At 64.5% G+C, this 17,248-nt stretch overlaps 1 protein-coding gene across 7 annotated transcripts in view; it reads left to right on the top strand.

Moving 5' to 3' along the window:
• MAD1L1 (mitotic arrest deficient 1 like 1) overlaps positions 1-17,248 on the top strand; it is a 319,048-nt gene that overhangs the window by 236,933 nt on the left and 64,867 nt on the right. For 6 of the 7 annotated variants that reach the window (XM_032394014.1, XM_032394012.1, XM_032394015.1 and 3 more), the window contains one exon: positions 16,173-16,380. In XM_032394014.1, coding sequence (XP_032249905.1) covers positions 16,173-16,380 — 208 coding nt within the window. Of the gene's footprint in view, positions 1-15,185; positions 15,351-16,172; positions 16,381-17,248 lie in introns of those variants that run through there. The other variant, XM_032394018.1, reaches the window with a different exon arrangement.

The raw sequence follows: 17,248 nt of genomic DNA, 5'->3' as shown, positions 1-17,248 counted from the left end.
AGAGGCAGAAGAAGGGCCAGCTTAGGGAGCACTTGTCCCGGGCTTCCTGTCCTTTGTGAGTGTCCCAGGACTAGCGGGACCCCCGGCCCCACCCTGCATGCCAGGGTTCTTCCACAGGCCCCTTGAACAGCCTGTCACCTTCCTCCCCATGAAGCCCCCACCCTGGATTTGCGTCCCAACCTGCTCCTGTTGACACCGGCGGAGGTCGCAGCCCCACCAGATGGGGGTCTGAGGTCGGCTGCCGGGGGGGTGCCGGCTCTGCTCAGCCCTTGTAGGGTTGTGCCCCGTCCCTCGTGTAGACGCGCGAGTGTTGGCCTGTGTGGCAGGCTGTCCCGTGTTGGGGAGCCAGGCCAGGCGGGCATAGGCCCAGCTGGGGGGGCACCCGCAGCACGTCTGCCCTGGTGGAGTCCGGCAGACGCCCCCGTCCCTGACCTGCAGCACCGTCCCTGGGGTACACGCCACGGAGGTGCTGTGGGCACTGGGGCCAGACTGCCCCCTCCCCCGGCAGAAGTCAGGTGCTCCAGGGACAGGAGCTGGATGGCAGAGGGGCTTTCCGTGTGCGCGTTGGTCCCCCCGCCCTGCTCTGTGCGGCGCGAGGCAGAGGTGCGGCAGAGAGGGCCTTTGGGGGTGTCTTGTGTGGCAGAGGCCCCTTCTCCCTTGGCGGCTGTGGTTCTCATCTGTTCAGTGGGCAGCCTGCACCGGCACTTAGGGAAGAGGGGGTCCTGTCTGCGGAGCGCATGGCCCTCCCTGTCCCCTGCTGTGTCCAGGCGTCTCTGGCCCCACCGGCTTCCTCGGGGAATGTGTGTGGGGACAGAAGATATGGCTGCCCGGGAGGAAGACGGCAGCCCAGTGGGTTATGCTGTCAGGAATCCCGTTTGATGAGTGAGGGTGTTTGGGTCGCAGTCATCAGAACACCCAGTGCAAAGGGGCTTCGCTAATCCAGCCCGCACTGGTTTCCCTGCTCTCTCCACTTTGCCTTCCACCTGGTCAGGCCCATCTTCCTGCGACCCAGGGGCTCTGCTGGGGTCGGGGCTGATGTTTCCTACACAAGCGCTATTCCAGGGCTCGGGGCCCAAAATTCCTTCTGAACGTGGTGCCAGGCCCCACGCCCTCCCTATACCACAGCCTTGGCCCGAGGGAGGGAGGGGCCCCGTGGGCTGAGCAGCGGTCACTTGGCCAGCCGGGTGCTGGGTGTGGGGTGTCTGACCCTCCGCGAGCCAGCCCACCGTGCTGGGCCCCACTGTGTGGGTGCTCCTCTAACCTGGGGGACGGTACAGGCTGAGGCAGCCGGGGCCCCCCTTCCCTGGGCTTGTGTTATGGAGGGAGAGACAAACAGTGGGCTAAGCGTGTACACAAGTGGAGCGCTCAGATGGTGATGTGCAGGAAAGGGAGCAGGCCGTTGGGAGGGGCTCGGGGACCTGGCAGGACCACGTGCACTTGGTTTCCTTCGGTGGCACAGAGAACAAAGAACGTCAGCCTCCCAGGCCTTCTGGGGCTCTCCATGGAAGGTTCTGGAACACTGAGGGGACTGTCAGCCTCCTGGGGCACTCAGGGCTCTCCATGACAGGTTCTGGAGTAGTCAAGGGAAATGCCAGCGTCCCAGGACACTCAGGACTCTCCGCGGAAGGTTCTGGATGAGTCAAGGTTGCTTGGAGAGTGGGTTTCTTCGGAGTATGAGTATCACCCTGTTTTCTGTAGTCACATCTGTTCCCTTTAGATAAGATCCCAGTACCGTCCAGAGCATTCCCAGCTGCTGACAACCCGGGACCACAAGAAACAGACCACGGATGTCCTGGCTTCAGAGCCGTGTTGACGTTGAGCCTCTCGGCAGCCCCACAAGGAGGGAGGTGCCAACTGGTTACAGAATTCCTCTTATGGGAAGGTGATTTTGCAGAGGTGGTTTACGGACAAAATGCTGAATTCTAGAACTGCCTCACGTGGGGACTTTTTAACGCCCCACCACAGATGCTGTTACTGATTTTAAGAGCTGCTTTGTTTAACCACATGACCCCACAATTCCGCTCCTGGGGGTGGAACAGATGCACACCCCCGTGTTCTCAGCAGCATTATGGGGTCCATCACGGATGGGTGGTAACACAGTGTGGTCCGTCCACACCACGGGGTATGACCCGGCCTGAGAAAAGAAGGAAGTTCTATTCCAGCACAGGGACGAGCCCCGAGGACACGAGCCAGACACGGAAGGACACGCACGGGGACCCCACTCCCACGAGGTCCCGGAGTCAGACTCACGGACAGAGGGTAGACGGCGGGGCTGGGGCTGGGGGAGCGGGTGGGGGTCCATGCGTCACGGGAACGGGGTCTCACTGTGTGGGGATGGAACATTCTGGAGCCGGACGGGGGGACGGTGCCCATGAACTGGACGCTGAGAAATGGTAAGATGACAAATTTTATTTTATGTGTATCTTACCACAATGAAAAAGTAACGTAGGTGGCTCTGTTCAGTACTTTCCGACACGTGTGCCACAGGGCCCTTGAGCAGGAGAGGCGAAGCACCTGGCGTCCATGGTGAGTGCCCAGGGCAGCGGGCAGCTCATCCCGCCTCTGCCGGCTCCTCCCAGCTCAGGCGGGCGGGATTCCGGCTGCAGCCACTGTTGGCTCCCTGTGATGGGGAGGCCGTGACCGCCAGGGCCGCCCGACTCCAGGAGCTGCAGCTCGTCGGCCCAGCCAAGCAGGGACCTGGCTCGCCTGCTCAGTGACGTTGTTGTGGGATGGCAGGTGGGCGGTGTCCCGAGCAGCGGCCTCCAGAGCAGCCGGACGAGCACACGCAGCAGCAGGCCTGTCCCTGTCCTGATGTGACCAAGCTTCCGGAGGGCCCAGCCCCTGGACGGGAGCATTAGGTGGGCTTGTTGGCCGGGCAGCTGAGCCAGCGTCCATCACAGTCGGTGGCCAGTCCTCCCTCCCCCGCCTCTGCTGCCCCCACCCAGAGTTTAGCCAGTGCCGCTACCGGAACAGCCTTCTCTGGGGGCCTGTAGGGCAGCCCCCGTGGCAGCAGCTGCCTGCGTAGGTCCAGGGAGTGGGGGAGGGCGATGGCCATCATCCAGCTCTCCTGACCCGGACAAGGGGTTTCCGGCCTCCCTGCAGACTGCGGACCAGCCTCTCAGGACAGGTCCCCTTTGGGGGACACCTGGGTGGAAGTCCGGGTGGTGACCGGCTCACCGGCCTCTGCCTGCTGAGGGGAGCCCGAGGTCAGGGGCAGCGTACAGAGAGCACGCAGGCCGGCGAGGTGGCACAGGAGACCCACAGAGGCACGTGCGGCAGGGACAGGACGCGGCAGACGGACGGGCGCACGCGCTGACGGTCTCTGCCGTCTCCGCTCTCCCTGCCCCGTCCCCCCTCCCGACCTGAGTCAGGGCCCTCGCCCACTGGCTGGCGGAGCTGGGGCCCAGCCCAGGCTGGTGGGACACGAGGATCTGCTGGGTCTGGTCTGGTGGGGACCCTGTCCCATCTGTGCAGAAATCACCAGTGGCCTCTGCTCTGCCCTCCCAGAGTCCAGCCCCTGGACCTCTCCGTCTTCCGTTGACCTGTCCCTTCTGCCACCACTTGGGCTGTCGGGAGCCCCAGGTGCGCTTGATAGAAACCCAGGCTCAGAAGGGGGCAGTTTTGTCAGCGTTTGCTTCCTCCCGAGCAACCGTGGCGGGGACGGCGCCGGAGCGGGCCCGTGAGGGCGGTCGTGCGGTTCTGCAGGCTCTGCCTGGCCAGGTGGCCGGCCCTCCCGAGGCCCAGGTCCCCTAGAAAGCGAGGCCGCCCCGTAGGCGCTCTGCACTGGCCAGGTGTGTAGTACGAGGCAGGTGTCCCGAGCGGGAAGAGATTCCAGTATGTGACCTCTAGCTCTAACGTTCTCGTGGCTTCTGGGCCAGTCTGGGGGGAGAATGGATGAGCCCGGTGCTGATGGCCGCAGGGGGAGTGAACGCGCAGTGTGGGGGCGGGGGAGGCCCCTGTCCTGTGCCTCCGCCCCATGTGCCGTGGTCTCTGCCCCCTCCTTGCTTCAAGGGAGCAGGTTCGCACCTGGGCTTCCCTGCCCCCAGTTTGCTGACGGCTCTGGAAAGGCTTGGGCCCGTGTGGAGACGCAGCGGTCTGGGCTGCGTCTGGGAGACGTGAGCGAAGCCCGTCAGGATTGACTCTGGTTTTCACGCCGGGGGTCCTGCTGGGCTCTGTGTACTCAGCAAAGCTCATGTGGTTGAAGACTGCTCACACGTCCCCTCTCCCCCAGCACTTGGGAAGGTGAGCGGTAGCATCCCCGTCTGGGAGACCAGCAACTGAGGCTCCGAGCGAGCGAGACTTGGTCTCGTCTCAGAACCAGTACAGGGAAGTGCCCCCTCCTGGGGCTGCTCCCGGAACCCGGAGGAGAGGCTGAGCGGCTAGCTAGGCCCGGCCTCTGCTCAGGCCGAGGGAGCTCTGTGCCTGGCCCGTGTGGCTGAGCTGCTGGTTGTGTGGGTGCCAGGGAGGGATGGGCACCCCCGCTCGTCTCCGGGAGGAGGGAGGCGTTGATGTGCTCGTGGTGTTGCTCACCCGCCCCTCTGGAGCTCCGGGCCCCATCTCGGCTCACCTCCCGAGGTTAGGAGCCTCGTGTAGGCAGCTTGCGCCAGTGCCCAAGGTCACCAGAGCTTTCCTTGCGGGTCCTGCCCTCCTGCGTCTTGGAAACATCATGCCTCACCAGCAGAGCTCCGGACCAGCATCATGGCCGGCCTCTGAGCTGGGGCTGGGCTCTGAGATGCAGCACAGTGGCCCCCAGGCTCTGTCCTCCCTCTGCTGTGCTCCTGGAGCTACCTGGGAGGGTCTTTGACCGGGGGCCCCAGGCCCCTCAGCAGCTGCTGTGGGTTGTCCCTTCAGGGCTGGCCGCGGCGCTGGACACAGTAGGCACACAGAGCCCCGTTGTAAACCAGGACAGTCCACTGAGAGGTGCAGCCTTGGCCACAGGGACTGCGGAGTGCCCAGCTTCTGATCAAGCCTCTGTCCTGGGGGACAGGAGGGGAAATGGAGGAGGGGGGCCGGGCCTGTGTGGTCCCTGGCATCTTCTTGGCCATGTTGGCCCAGGGGCAGATGGAGGCTTGCAGAGCACCTGTTGCCCCCTCAGTGAGATGTCTGTGGCTTGAGGAAGGGACCTGCCTCTGTGGCCACCAGCCCTGGGCCTCTCTCCCCATCCCCGCCCCCCCCCCCCCAGCCAGTGACCAGTCCTGGGCAGGTGTGTGGGCCTCCAGTTCTCTCTGGGCCTCAGTTTCTCAATCTCCAAGCCAGGAGGTGGGTCAGCTGGTCATGATGCTGGAGATCTGGGGGTGGGGGTGGAGGCGGGGTGCTCATCCTGTGCTGCTCTGTGGGACCCCTGCCCCCATTCCCTGCACTTTCCACATGCACTGGCCCGCTGTCCCGTGGGCTCGCGCTCCCCGCTCTGAGGGACAAGGCCTACCGTGTGCCCAAGGCTTCAGAGCCAGGGAGTGTCCCTGTGAGCCCAGTAAGCACCGGGCAAGACCCCCGCTGGCTCCCCCTTGCCCGTGAGGCAGAAGGACACAAGTCCTGTGCCTGCTGACCTGCCCAAGGTCACGTGACTCCTGAGCCCCGGGAGCACCAGCCCTGGGCCTGTGCAGAGCGTGTCCGCAGGCTGGGGTAAAGCAGGCCGCAGAAGACACGGGGCCGGGGTGGGGGGGGGGCAAGGTCACAACGGCAGGGCCTGGGAGGGCCGTGCTCCCTGTCTAGGAAGCCCGGCCCTGAGACCCAGCAGGCGCCCCTGAGGCCCCCGCTCTTCTCCCGGAGCTGTGCTTCCTTTAGCCGGGAGAGATTGATTTAGCTTTGAGGCCGGGTGATTTATAAATATGCATGAGGACCAGCACTTATTTAACCATGCTGTTTAATTCTCTCTGCGTCCCTGCCTCTTCCAGCAGGGCCTGTTGGTATGCGCGTCAGGCCCGGGTGGCAGGCGCCCTCCCTCCTGTGCTGTCGGCCGAGGGGCAGCCGGTTCCTCGCCCCGGCCGCCAGGGCCCCGGGCCAGGCAGGGGACCCTGGGGCTCGCCCTCCATGCAGGCCTGTGAGCCCCGGGCCCGGAAGGTCCTCAGGGATGGTGGCCCCTGCCCTCGCTCTTCTGCAGATGGGAGAGGGCCAGCACGGTTGGGGGCGGAGGGGCCCCAGATGCTGCCCGCCACCCCTTGCCCGCGGGACTCAGGACGCACAGGGGGCAGCCATTCCTGCGAGCTAGCACAGAGTCAGGGCGGAAGAAGAGAATCCTCTAGGCTCTGGGGGGGCGAGTGGGGCGCACGCTGCGGCCCAGCCCCACCCGGCCCACGGCTGCTGTCCCAAAAACGTGCGGCAGGCGCCCCCGCGACCCCGGCCACCCCGTGTCTGGCCCTGGCCTTCTGCTTTGACTGGGTGGTTCTTTGGCAGAAGCGCCCGTTCCCGCCGCGAGTGACACAGGCGTGGGTCACCAGCTCGTCTAAGGAAGCCCAGAACTTTTCCCTTTGAGGTTCTTGTCAGGACCGTCAGCGCCTCAGCGGCGAATCACACAAGGCCACCCGTCTTCGGCGCGTTACAGCCATTTCCCCTTCTTCTCAGAGCCGCCACCTAGCCGCGGATTTCAGCGGAGCTGCTGCTCTGGCCCGTGTGCACGGCGCTCCTGCCCGCACGAGCCGCTCCTGGCTGAGATGTCCCTGCTTCGTAGGCGCCTGCGCCACGCCCTGGGGCCTGCCCTCACCTCCGAGCGGGAGGTCGGCGACGAAGCAGAGGTCACACGAGGCGTGCTGCATGGGGTGACGCGCCGCCCTAAGAGCGGGGCGGGAGCTCGCAGGCAGCCCTTGGCGCTGCAGGGGCCCTGGCTCCCCTCGGTGGGTCCTTACGGGGCGCTGGCTGTGGGCCAGGCACTGGGTCCCCTTCACCAGTCTGGGGGACGGGGCGAAGCCTGGTCCTCACGGGCTCGCCGCCTGCTGGAAGCGTCTGTGAGCCCCTGCTCCCGGGGGCTGGACGTCCCATGGCGAGCCGGCCGGGGCGCCTGTGTTCTCCTCTGCTCCTGGGCCTCCCTGGTGTCCAGCACACTGTGCTGCCCACACAGAAGCAGGAAGACGGTCTCCTCGCACCGGGAGGGGGCGGTGTGGCAGGCAGAGCCCCGTGGACGCGCTGCCCAGCCACGTGGTCCTGACACGGCTCAGCCCCTGCCTGCCCAGTGACCGCTCTATAGGGCGTGGGGGGAGGGGTGTAAGAATGGGGTCTGCGTGACATCCTAGGATGACCACGGTGCCCACGTCCAGTTTGGCCGGGCCACGGGCGGCTGCCCTGGGAGACCGTCCACTCCGGACCCTGGGAAGACAGCATCTGGCCACCTGGTCTGTGCACTCCCCAGTTCCACACCGGGCCAGACTCCTGGGAGGCCCCGACTGCACCCGCCAGCCTCACTTCCCCCTAACGTCCTCCAGCCCTCAGCTTTCTGAGCCCGGTGTGGAAGGTTCCAGGTGGCAGGCGCCTACGGACACCCAGGCCCTCGGGGCATTGACGCTTCATCTCGGGGACTAGGCCTGTGCAGCCCACCCCACCAGCCTGGCCAGCTGAGCAGCAGCTCCTAGAGTTCTGCCAGGACCCAGGCTGGCCTGGGCCCTACCTTGGGGTCTCAGGTCTGCATGTGCAAGGCAGCCCGAAGCACCCGCGTGTCGAGACCCAGCTGAGACAGGCCTGAGCAGAGTGGCCGGGCCCCTGCCAGGCGTCTCTAGGGAGGACAGCCGGCAGCACCAGAGAGCAGAGCCCTGCCCTCGGGATGGGGGCCTGGCAGTGTGCGGGGTCCGGGGGGGCTGCAGGAGCCCGGAGGGCCCAGGGTCAGGGAGCCCGAACACAGGAAGCTGGGTGTCCCTCAAGGAGGACGTGGCAGTGAATTCTGACCAGCCGTGGAGGCACGGAGCCACGACGGTGCTCTGGAGGCTCAGATGTTGCGGCCTGGCGGCCGGATGGGTGCCTCCTGAGGCCCTGGAGACGGGCAGTGCTGCTGGTGGGGCCGGGCGGCCTGTGGTCGCTGCAGTCCGCATCTGGGCCCAGCTCTCGGGTCCTGCACAAGACAGTGGAGGGGTGCCCAGCCGGGCAGGTGTGCGCCCCCAGCTCCTCCAGCTGGCCCTGGGGTGACGCGGGAGTCGGGGGGCCTGCAGCAGCCAGCACACGTTCCCTCACACAGCCCGGGGCTGCTCTCCCATCTGGGCGCCCACCGCTTGCCTTTCTTCTTTTTAAAAAAAATAACAGCTTTATGGGGACAGGAGTCACGTACCACATACATCACACATTCAGAGTGAGAGTGATGTAGTGGTTTTGGTCTCGCAGATGGCATACAACTCTCATCGCCTCGGAAAGCCATCCCATGCCTCCACTGTCTCCTGCCCCGTGGCAGCCCCCAGCCCACTCGCCACCCGCGCGGGGGCTCCTGTTCTGGACGTCGTGTTTGCGTGGAATCCTGTCATGGGTCCTCTGGGGGGGCTCCTCTCACCGAGCATCGTGTGTCTAAGGACTGCATGTGTCGTCGCGGGCGTCAGAGCTGAGTAATGATCCGCTGCGCCGACACGGTTCTTCCCGCCTTTGTTCTGCACGAATAACGACGCTGTGAACGCTTCCTCGTGGACGTGGAGTTTATTTCTCTTGGGCAGACCCCGGTGTGCAGGCTTGCTGGGCCGTACGGTGACTCCACATTTAACTGCTCGAGGAGCTGTTACCTCGGTGGCCGTGCCATTTTGCGTCCACAGCCACGGTCTGGGGGGGGGCTCTGCCTCCTCCCTGCTCTCACCAACGCTCGTTACCTCGTGGGGACTTTGGTTTCCCTTCCCTCATGAGCGATGACCTCAGTTTTGGGCATCTTGTCACGTACTTACCCATTTCTGTGTCTGCTCCTTGCAGAAGTGTGTTGTCAGACCACCCGTCTTATAACCTGTTACCTGGTCTTGTCGCCACTGAGTCAGCGTCGTGGGTACGAGTCACGTACTCATGTGTGACTCACAAATATTTTCTTCCGTCCTGTACGTTGTCTTTTCCTTTTCTTGATGTTCTCGAAGCACAAGTTTTTCACTGTGACGACGTCTAGTTTTCCTTTCACTTTTCCTCGTTTCTAGCATCCTGTCCAGGAATGCATGGCCGAGTCCAGCGTCACGAAGGCTTACACTCGTGTTTTCTTCTGGGTTGTAGTTTTAGGTCTTACGCTTAGGTATTTGGGTGTTTGGTTTTGAGTTTGGCTTTACATATGGTGTGAGGTAGGGGTCCAGCCTCACGCGTTTGCCTGTGGACGTCCCGTGGTCCCAGCACGTGTATTAAAGCACTGTTCTTCCCTGTTGAGTGGTGTTGGCACCCTTGTAGAGAATCTGGGCTCTTGATTCCCTTCTGGAGAGTTCACGGTCTGTCCCAGTGCCCAGTGCCACTGGCACCTTGTGGTGGAGGTGGGGGTCTTCATGCTGCCCCCCCTTCAGGGGGCTGGGTTATTCGGGATCCTCCCGAGCCCCTTGCAGCGCCACGTGCCTTGGGGAAGCAGCTGGGAACCGGGTGATGCGGGATGAGGGGCACGTGCCCGCCAGCTGGGTGCGGTCATTGTCACACACACGCGGTCCTCCAGGCCGCGGGTGCTTATTTCCGTCTTTTTCCCTGCCAGCGCGGTCTGCTCACTATTGTCTTCAGCGTGTTCTGGCTCGGCTCCGTGGGCTGGGACACTCCTCCGTCCCTGGCACCGGCACTCCGGAAACCGGCCTCTGGACGGGGCTCGATGCGGCCTGCCACGCAGCCCGTACACGTCCCCGTGGGAAGACCGTCCTCCTCCTCCTCCCCCCACTTTCCTCCTCAGATTCTTTCCAACCAAGGTCAGCAAACCCGAGCCCACGGGCCAGGTCCAGCCGGCTGCATGTTTTGGCAAACAGAGCTCTCTGAAACCTGGCGGTGCCCGTCTGTCTACCGCCTCTGAGAGCACCCCACGGGGCAGTGGTAACAAAGGCCGTGCGGCCCACAGACCTGAACCCTTGCTTCCTGCCCGCTCGCGGGAAGGATTGCCGGCCCACATGATAGCTGTCTCCGGCAGACAGGAGAGCAGCCCACCAGGCTCGTTCCCCTGGACCAGTGCGCCCGAGGGAAGGAGCCTCACCTGCCCCAGCCTTCGCGGCCCCAAGCCTCTGTCCCCTGACCCGCTCTCGACCTGTTTCCCCTCAAAGGAGGGTTTTGTGAAGGACAGAGTAGGACATGCACCGTGACCCAGGCCCTCTGTGCGGGGCCCTCGTCCCTCGTGCTGCAGTGCGGGCCCTCAGCCCCTGTGGCAGCGGGAGGGCCTGGGCTGCCCACCCAGCAGGGACACCTGCCCTCCACCCCAGCTGCCTGTGAGTCCTCCCACTTACCCGCCACAGTCAGGACGGGGCAGGGGTCAGTGGTCACTCCTGGCACTGTGGTGACCCAGGTCGGCGCGTAACCCCTCGGCCCTGCTCTTTGCAGCATCCCGAAGGCCTGGCCCCAGAGCCTCCCAGGAGGCTGCCGCCCACCCGGTGGGGACCAGGATGCCCTTGGTGCCCCGTCTTGCTGCTCTTGTAGCCTCCCCTGGAGACAGCGTCCGTTCCCTGTTGCTTTGTTATAAACACCCCAGCTTGACACAGGGGCCGCCTTGTTCTCGCTGACTCTGTGCTGCTCTCCCCTGGGCACTATTTCCAGCTTCCAGCAGGTGGACCCGCAGGGAGGCTGGAAGAGCCAGGGCCTCTCGTGTGGCCTCCATCCCGGGGAGGCTCCGTCGGTGTGGGCGTGCGGCCTCTGGTGTGTCTGAAGAGGGCAAGCCTCAGCGCACACACTCAGACCTCGATGCACCACGTCGACCTAGAGGCCGAGGGGGACTCGCCGGGGAGGATTCGGGGGGTCGCGGGCACTGAGACCTGACCCGGAACCGTCCTGCTGCAGCTGCTTGTCCGGAGGGGGGGCTCAGGCCTGCAGTGGGTCTTCACGCTCGGGAACGTCTCCCGAGGAGCAGTCTGCCCCCGACTGCAGGGAGAGGGAGCGGGTTATGCCCGTGGGCACGTTTCTATCCCAGAAATGGGGCACCAGCGTTGGACGCTAATCCTCAGGCAGAAGCAGAGCAGAGTCAGGGTGGCACCAGCAGACTGTGGCTTTAGGCTCACTTGTCAGTTTGCGTGTGAAGAAGAGGGAAGCCAGCTGGGCTAGGATGCCCAGGATTGATCCGCCGTGGCTGCGCCCACAGGGCACGTGACGTCCTCACGGCCTGATTCTGCGGGGTTGGCCTGGTTGGGGAGCTCGCTCTCCTAAGCCCCAGCGCTGGCAGGCTTGCGCCACCTGGACAGCGGATGGCTGTGCTTGGCCATCCCCAACCCCCTCTGCAGGCCAGTCGCGGTGCAGGGGCGAGCCTGGGGGGTGGACCGCAGCCCCCACCCCTGCCCCAGGCCTGCTCAGCAAGGTTTCCCAGCGCCCGTGGCCGTCCTCTTCAGCAGAGTCAGGGATGCGGCCCCACCTGCCCCACCGGGTCCTTACGGCTCCACACAGGACGGAGGGAATGGGCAGAGGCCAGTCCCACACCCGGGGAGTCCGGCTGTGGCCCCCAGGTCAGCTGACGTGCCGGGGAGACCCTCCCTCTTCTTCACCCACTGCCCATGCGTTGAGGAAATGGTTCACAGCGGTGCAGAACTTTACAGTCTATGAGGGTCTTCAATATACGTCACCCTGTCGGTCCCCGGCGTTGCTCAGGGGTGGGTCATCCACGTTTTCCAGGTGAGGGAGCTCGAGGCCGTGCTGAGCGGTGTCGCCAGCAGGAAAGCTCACCCTGGCGCTGGCCACAGGTACCCGCGGGTGCCCTCTCCGTGACACAGGTGCCCCCCGTCCCCCAGAGGTGGAGGCTAGGCCACGGGGCTGTGTTTGCTGGGCTCTGCAGCCAGCCTGTCTGGGCTCCCCAGGTCAGAGGTCATCCCAGCCAGGGCACAGCGGCCACTGACCCCTGTCTGGGGTGGGTGGGGGTCCTGCTCTCTGCGGCCAGAGTTGTGAGGAGGGGGAGCTTTCGTAGCTCACCCCCAAACTGGGGAGACAACGCTTGGCTGTGGCCAAATTAGCTTGGGTGCCAACCCCGCAGAGTCATCCTCGCCGTGAATGCCCGGGGCCAAGGCCTCCCTATGGCTGGCCTGCTCATGTCGACCCCTGTAGAGAGTGGGTCATTTGTCCCAACTCATCAGACCCTCAGCAGCCAGTAGGAATTTTCTCCTGGGGCTCCTCCCTCTGTCCGCTCCCATCTGGCTAAGCCCTGCTGGGATCCTAAAATCCCCTAGCACGTTTTCTATACCTGCAGTTCACCCTCGAGGGGAGGACCGCCCCCAGATCGACATGGTCCTGGGTGGGAGCGGCGGTGCTCCTTCTCCCACCACACTGAGCGGATGTGTCTGCAGCCAGCCGGCTTCCCCGGGGGGTGGGATGATCTGAATAAAGGTTCCGTCCCTCCCCCACCCCGTCCATTTTCTCTGGAAGAGAGAGGAGAGACGTGTGGGCGGGAGTCACGGAGGCAGTGGGAAATGGGATTGTTGGAGAGGAGAGGGCAGATCACGGCGTATCGAGCGGGAAGGAACTGGCCCGGGGCTCCTGGCTGACGGAGACTGACGGGGTTGCGGGCCAGTGTCCTCCCGCCCGTCTGCTCAGGAGACACCAGCCTCCCAGAGCACCTGGCTCGGGGCCTTCCGCTCTCTGCTCCGGCAGACGCTGAGGCCTTTGAGACGGCCCTCTCCCTCCCTTGCCCTGCGGTGGTCCCTGTCCTTGTCACGGAGGCCAGGGAGTGACGGCTAGAGGCGTAGCCCTTGCTGTGACCCCACAGACGTCCCTCCTGACTGAGGAGGCAGCAGCCTCTTCCACGTGGGGCATGTCCTGGTGCCTGAGCCCCCGGAAGCCACCTTCTGCGTGGAGGGCAGGGGTGTCGCAGAGGGAAGCTTCCCGCGCCCGGCTCCTGCCCCGTCTCCACTGGCTTGGGGCACGGGGCAGGCCGTTTAGACCATAAACTGGGGCTGCGCCCAGCAGATCCAAGAGCATGAGGGAGAAGAGGTGAGACCCCCCCCAGCTTGGCACAGGGTCATCAGGGTCTCAGAGCAGATCCCTGGACGGTGGAGGCCCGGCAGCGCTAGGCCAGTGGTCTCCAGTGCCCCTTCCCCTTGGGGTTCTCTGACCTCGATACGTGTGTAAGTCTGTGTGTTGTGCGCCCACCGTGTGTGTACACGTGTGTGTGTGCGCGTGAGTACGTACATGTGTTAGTCTGTGTACACATGTGCACCATGAGCGTGTCTGTGTGCACGTGTGTGCACCTGTCTGCACACACGTGTGCACCTGTTCGTGTGTGTGCGTGTGGACCTGCCCTCGCTCCGGAGTGTGAGTGAACCCTGGTACCGTTGAGCGTTCAGTTCCCCGCGAGCGTCTGGACGGTCCTTGTGTCCGGGCGCCCCTTTCTGTCACGGCCACGGGGCAGGACAGCAGGAGTGAGTTCCACGGACTGACCGCGCCGGTGACCGGTGTCCACAGCAGCACGCGGAGCATCGCAAACACCCCGGAGCCCCCGTGCCGGCCCCTCCTGGCCTCCACGGCACAGAGCAGTGTGGCCTGCGCCGTGGGATGTGCCGGTGGGACTGACGGCGTGGGCTCCGCCGCGTCTGACATGTGCCGTCCGGTGCTGTGTGCGTGCCCGTTCTCGCGGATGGACGGCCTTGCACGTGGGGACCACACGCTGTGTGCGGTGGGCGTGGACCGTGGGTGCTGACCCCTGGTGCCGTCTCTGAGGCCCCGAGTTGCCAGCCCTAGGATGTCGCCCTGCTCTCCTCGAGCAGGCGCACCACCAAGTGGTGTTTTCAGGGCGGCCGTGTCGTTCCCGTCCTCACCAGCACGAGCCCTGGCTGCTCGGCACCCGTGGTGCTCGGTGTTCTGAATCTGTTCGGTGCCGGCCAGGCGTTGGGGGGGCAGCACGGGGTATCTTGCCGCCGTGGTAACTGGCATCCCTCTGACGATTAATTTGCGCTCCATTTCGTGCTTTGTTGGCCCTTTGGACACTTGTGAAGTGTTCACATTTTTCGCCCATCTTAGAACTTGAATTGTCTGCTTTTGCCTTGCCCGTTTGTGTGAGTTCTCTGGGGATCCTGGGCGTGAGTCTGGCTCAGGTTTCTGTCTGTCCAGTGACCGCCTCTGCCTGTCTCACGCCCTGAGTCCAGTGTGCTTGTGTTCACGTGTGGCTAGTGCCTCGGAACCTGTTTCAGAAAAGTCTCCGTCTGCTCCAAGGTCACCGTGTTCTCTGGTGTTTTCTCCTAACAGTGTTTTGTTCTACCTTCTGTTTGTAAATTTGACCTCCCTCAGGAGTTGGGGTTTGTGTGTGCTGTGTGGTCAGGGTGATTGGGGCATCCCGTGGCCCCCACACCATTTACTCGGGAGACGACCCTTCCCCCCGGTCTCCGTCTGTCCATGCGTCGGTGGCTGTCGGTCGTCACCGCTGAGACTCAGGCGTCGTGGCATGTGCCACATGGTCCCACAGGCTGCATGGCCCGTCCGGGCCCTGGGTCGGGTCTGAGATTTCAGGTTGTTCCCCACATGCTTACTGAGTGCCGCACGGAGGCCGGGCCTCACTCGCTGTCCATCTCCGCATCGCTGACCTTGTTTCCCCGGGGTGGACGGGCCTCCTCCAGGCCGGGAGGGAAGAGGTGGGACACATGGCAGACAGTGAGGCCTTCGTCCTCCCAGCCGCAGCCTCAGGGAGGAGGAGGCTTCTTTCCCAGCCTTTGGAAGTGGCCACGCCTGGTCCCAGGACCACTCTCGTGCTGGTTTCCGGGGTCAGGCAAGAGGGGGTTCCGCGTTGGCCAGAGTGGGCCGGTGTCCGCTCACCGGGGTGGGGGCTGCCCCTTCAGGGAGCAGCGGAGGGGGCCTTCGAGGTGGGCCTGCTGGCTGAGCGAGGGTTCTCCTGGGGGGTGACCAGGGGCCCCAGCAGAGGCGGGTGGACGAAGCAGCAGAGAAGCTTGACACAGTGACTTGAACACCTGTGTCCACACTCTCGTAGCAGCTTTCTTCATAAATGCCCAAACTGGAAGCGACCAAGATGCCCCTCGGGAGTGACCGGACCTGCAAACTGGTGTGTCCGCACAAGGCAACGTGACTCAGCTTTCTAAAAAGAAATGAGTCAGCAAGCCAGCAGAGGGGGGGTAGAGCCTTCCGTGCACAGCGCGAAGTGAGAGCCGCCCATTTGACGAGGCTCCGGCTGGCCGTGTTCCGGAAAAGCCAGAACTATGGAGGCCATGAGTGTGGGGCCAGGACACGTGATGTGCATTTGTCAACACCCACTGAATCTGACCACACAGTGAACATCGACGTGTGTGTCGCTGTGACATCATCCGTGAGGCCCGCGGGTGAGCGACCTTCCAGTGCTCGGAGCAGTGCCCGAAGCAGGACCGGGGCCGACCTCGGTGCCTGGGCAGCCGGGAGGCTGAACCCAGAGGCCTGAGGGCTTGCGCTCAGCATGACGCTCCCCTCGCGCGGCACGCAGGTGTTGGACCCAATAACCGCGTGGGGCTGCGCGGCCAGGGCGGCAGGGGAGGGGCCGAGCTGGGCCACGTTGTGGCAGGGTGTGGAGGTGGACGTCCGCGTGAACCTGTCCTCGGTGTAAAATAGGCACAAGTGGCTGGGCTCGCAAGTGTTTGTAGACTCGCAGCTGAGCGAGGCCCGCGTCCACACTGGTAAGCCGTTGACGGCCCTTGTGCTGCTCGTAACGGACGGGGGGCACGGCCACGCGGGGACTCTGAGCTCTCGTCTCAATCTTTCTCTAAGTTTTGTATTGTTTTTCTACATCTGTGGACCCTGAGACACCAGGGTGTGTGGGAGCAGGGCCCCAGGCGTGAGAATATTTGCCAGTAGAACGTTTTGAGGGTGTAGAGCTTTCGAGATGCCCCTCCTGTTTGCTTTTACAACTGTTGTGCGGGAAGGTGGCCCGAGCACCTGCAACGTTCCGAAGGGCTGCTTCGCGGGCTTTTCCATGTTTTCTCCCCCAGCTGCTGCTCACCGCTCCTTCAGGCGGGCAGTGGCGCCATCATGGGCTTCCTGATCAGGGCGTAGAGGCCTGGGGAGGGGGTGGCCGTCCCTGCCCTCACGCTCCGGTGTTGAGGCCCCACGTCGATCACCAGAGCCTCGCAGCGTGGGTCCAGGCTGTGCTGACCTGCCCTGTGGTCCTGCAGGGCAGCTACGACCAGAGCAGAACCAAAGTGCTGCACATGAGCATGAACCCGGCCAGCGCAGCCAAGCAGCGGCTCCGTGAGGACCAGGTCCGGCTGCAGGAGGAGTGCGAGCAGCTACGGGAGCTCGTGCGCGCCCTGGAGCGAGGCGGCCCCGTCCCTGCCGGCCTGGAGGCCGCCGCCAGTCTGCCTTCGTCCACGGAGCTGACAGGTAGGTCCGCACCCCCCGTCCGTGGGCCGTCCCGTGGGCAGGGGGCGGCGGGAGGGCCTGGGACCGAGCACCTCGCGGCTGCAGGTCACGGCAGGATGGCACAAGGCAGCGGTGGGGAAACGCTTTCCAGCCCTTTTTCAGTGTACACGTGTCCCATCAATCATGAGTAGGTCCGACACTCGTGGAAACGGGTATCGTCTTTCACGGGGCTAAGTACCTTGCGCAGAGCCCAGCGCCCGCGCAGGTGAGCTCGGACTTGGGAAGCTGCCTTCCTAACGCGGCCACACCCGCCCTCTGCAGCCCCGCAAATCCGGGCGACAGCCCCCGAGCCCGCAGCTCGTCCCTGCCTGGGCGGGAAGGTGACCCTCCTGTTCCCATGGAGTCCCGTGCTGGACCCGCCCTGCGAGTGCAGAGACTGGTGGCCCACCAGCAAAGGTGGGCGTGTGTGGGCGCCCCGCTTGCCTGGGGTCACCGTCCACGGTGAGGGCCGCGTGTGGAAGCCAGCCTCTCGGTGGAGCGTGGCCAGGAGGGGGCTCCCGCCCAGCCCTTCCTGCCACAGCTCTGGCCGGGTCGCTGGGCCATCAGTGTCACTGAAGGGGCCTTCCCGACAACCTCCTCAGGCGGCTCATCTCATCCCCGTGGAGGCAGCAGGGCGCTAGCCACCCCTCGTCTCCCTCACTGTGCCGAGCCCTGCCTAGGACGTGTTCTCCACGTGTCTTCTTGGGGGTCTTGGACACAGCCCCCTGTCTGTCCCGTTTGCCTTTGCCGTCAGCCTGCCCTGGGGTGAGCCGGCGGGCACTCCCTGGGAGGTTTGGGGGTTTTGTTTTCTCAGTGTCAAGGAAGATGCAAACCCACAGAGACAGGCTGC

The sequence above is a fragment of the Phoca vitulina genome, unplaced genomic scaffold (assembly GCF_004348235.1).
Source record: "Phoca vitulina isolate PV1807 unplaced genomic scaffold, GSC_HSeal_1.0 scaffold79, whole genome shotgun sequence".
NCBI classification, from domain to species: domain Eukaryota; kingdom Metazoa; phylum Chordata; class Mammalia; order Carnivora; family Phocidae; genus Phoca; species Phoca vitulina.
Note: the sequence above shows the minus strand (reverse complement) of the source record. Positions and strands in the feature narration are given on the sequence as shown.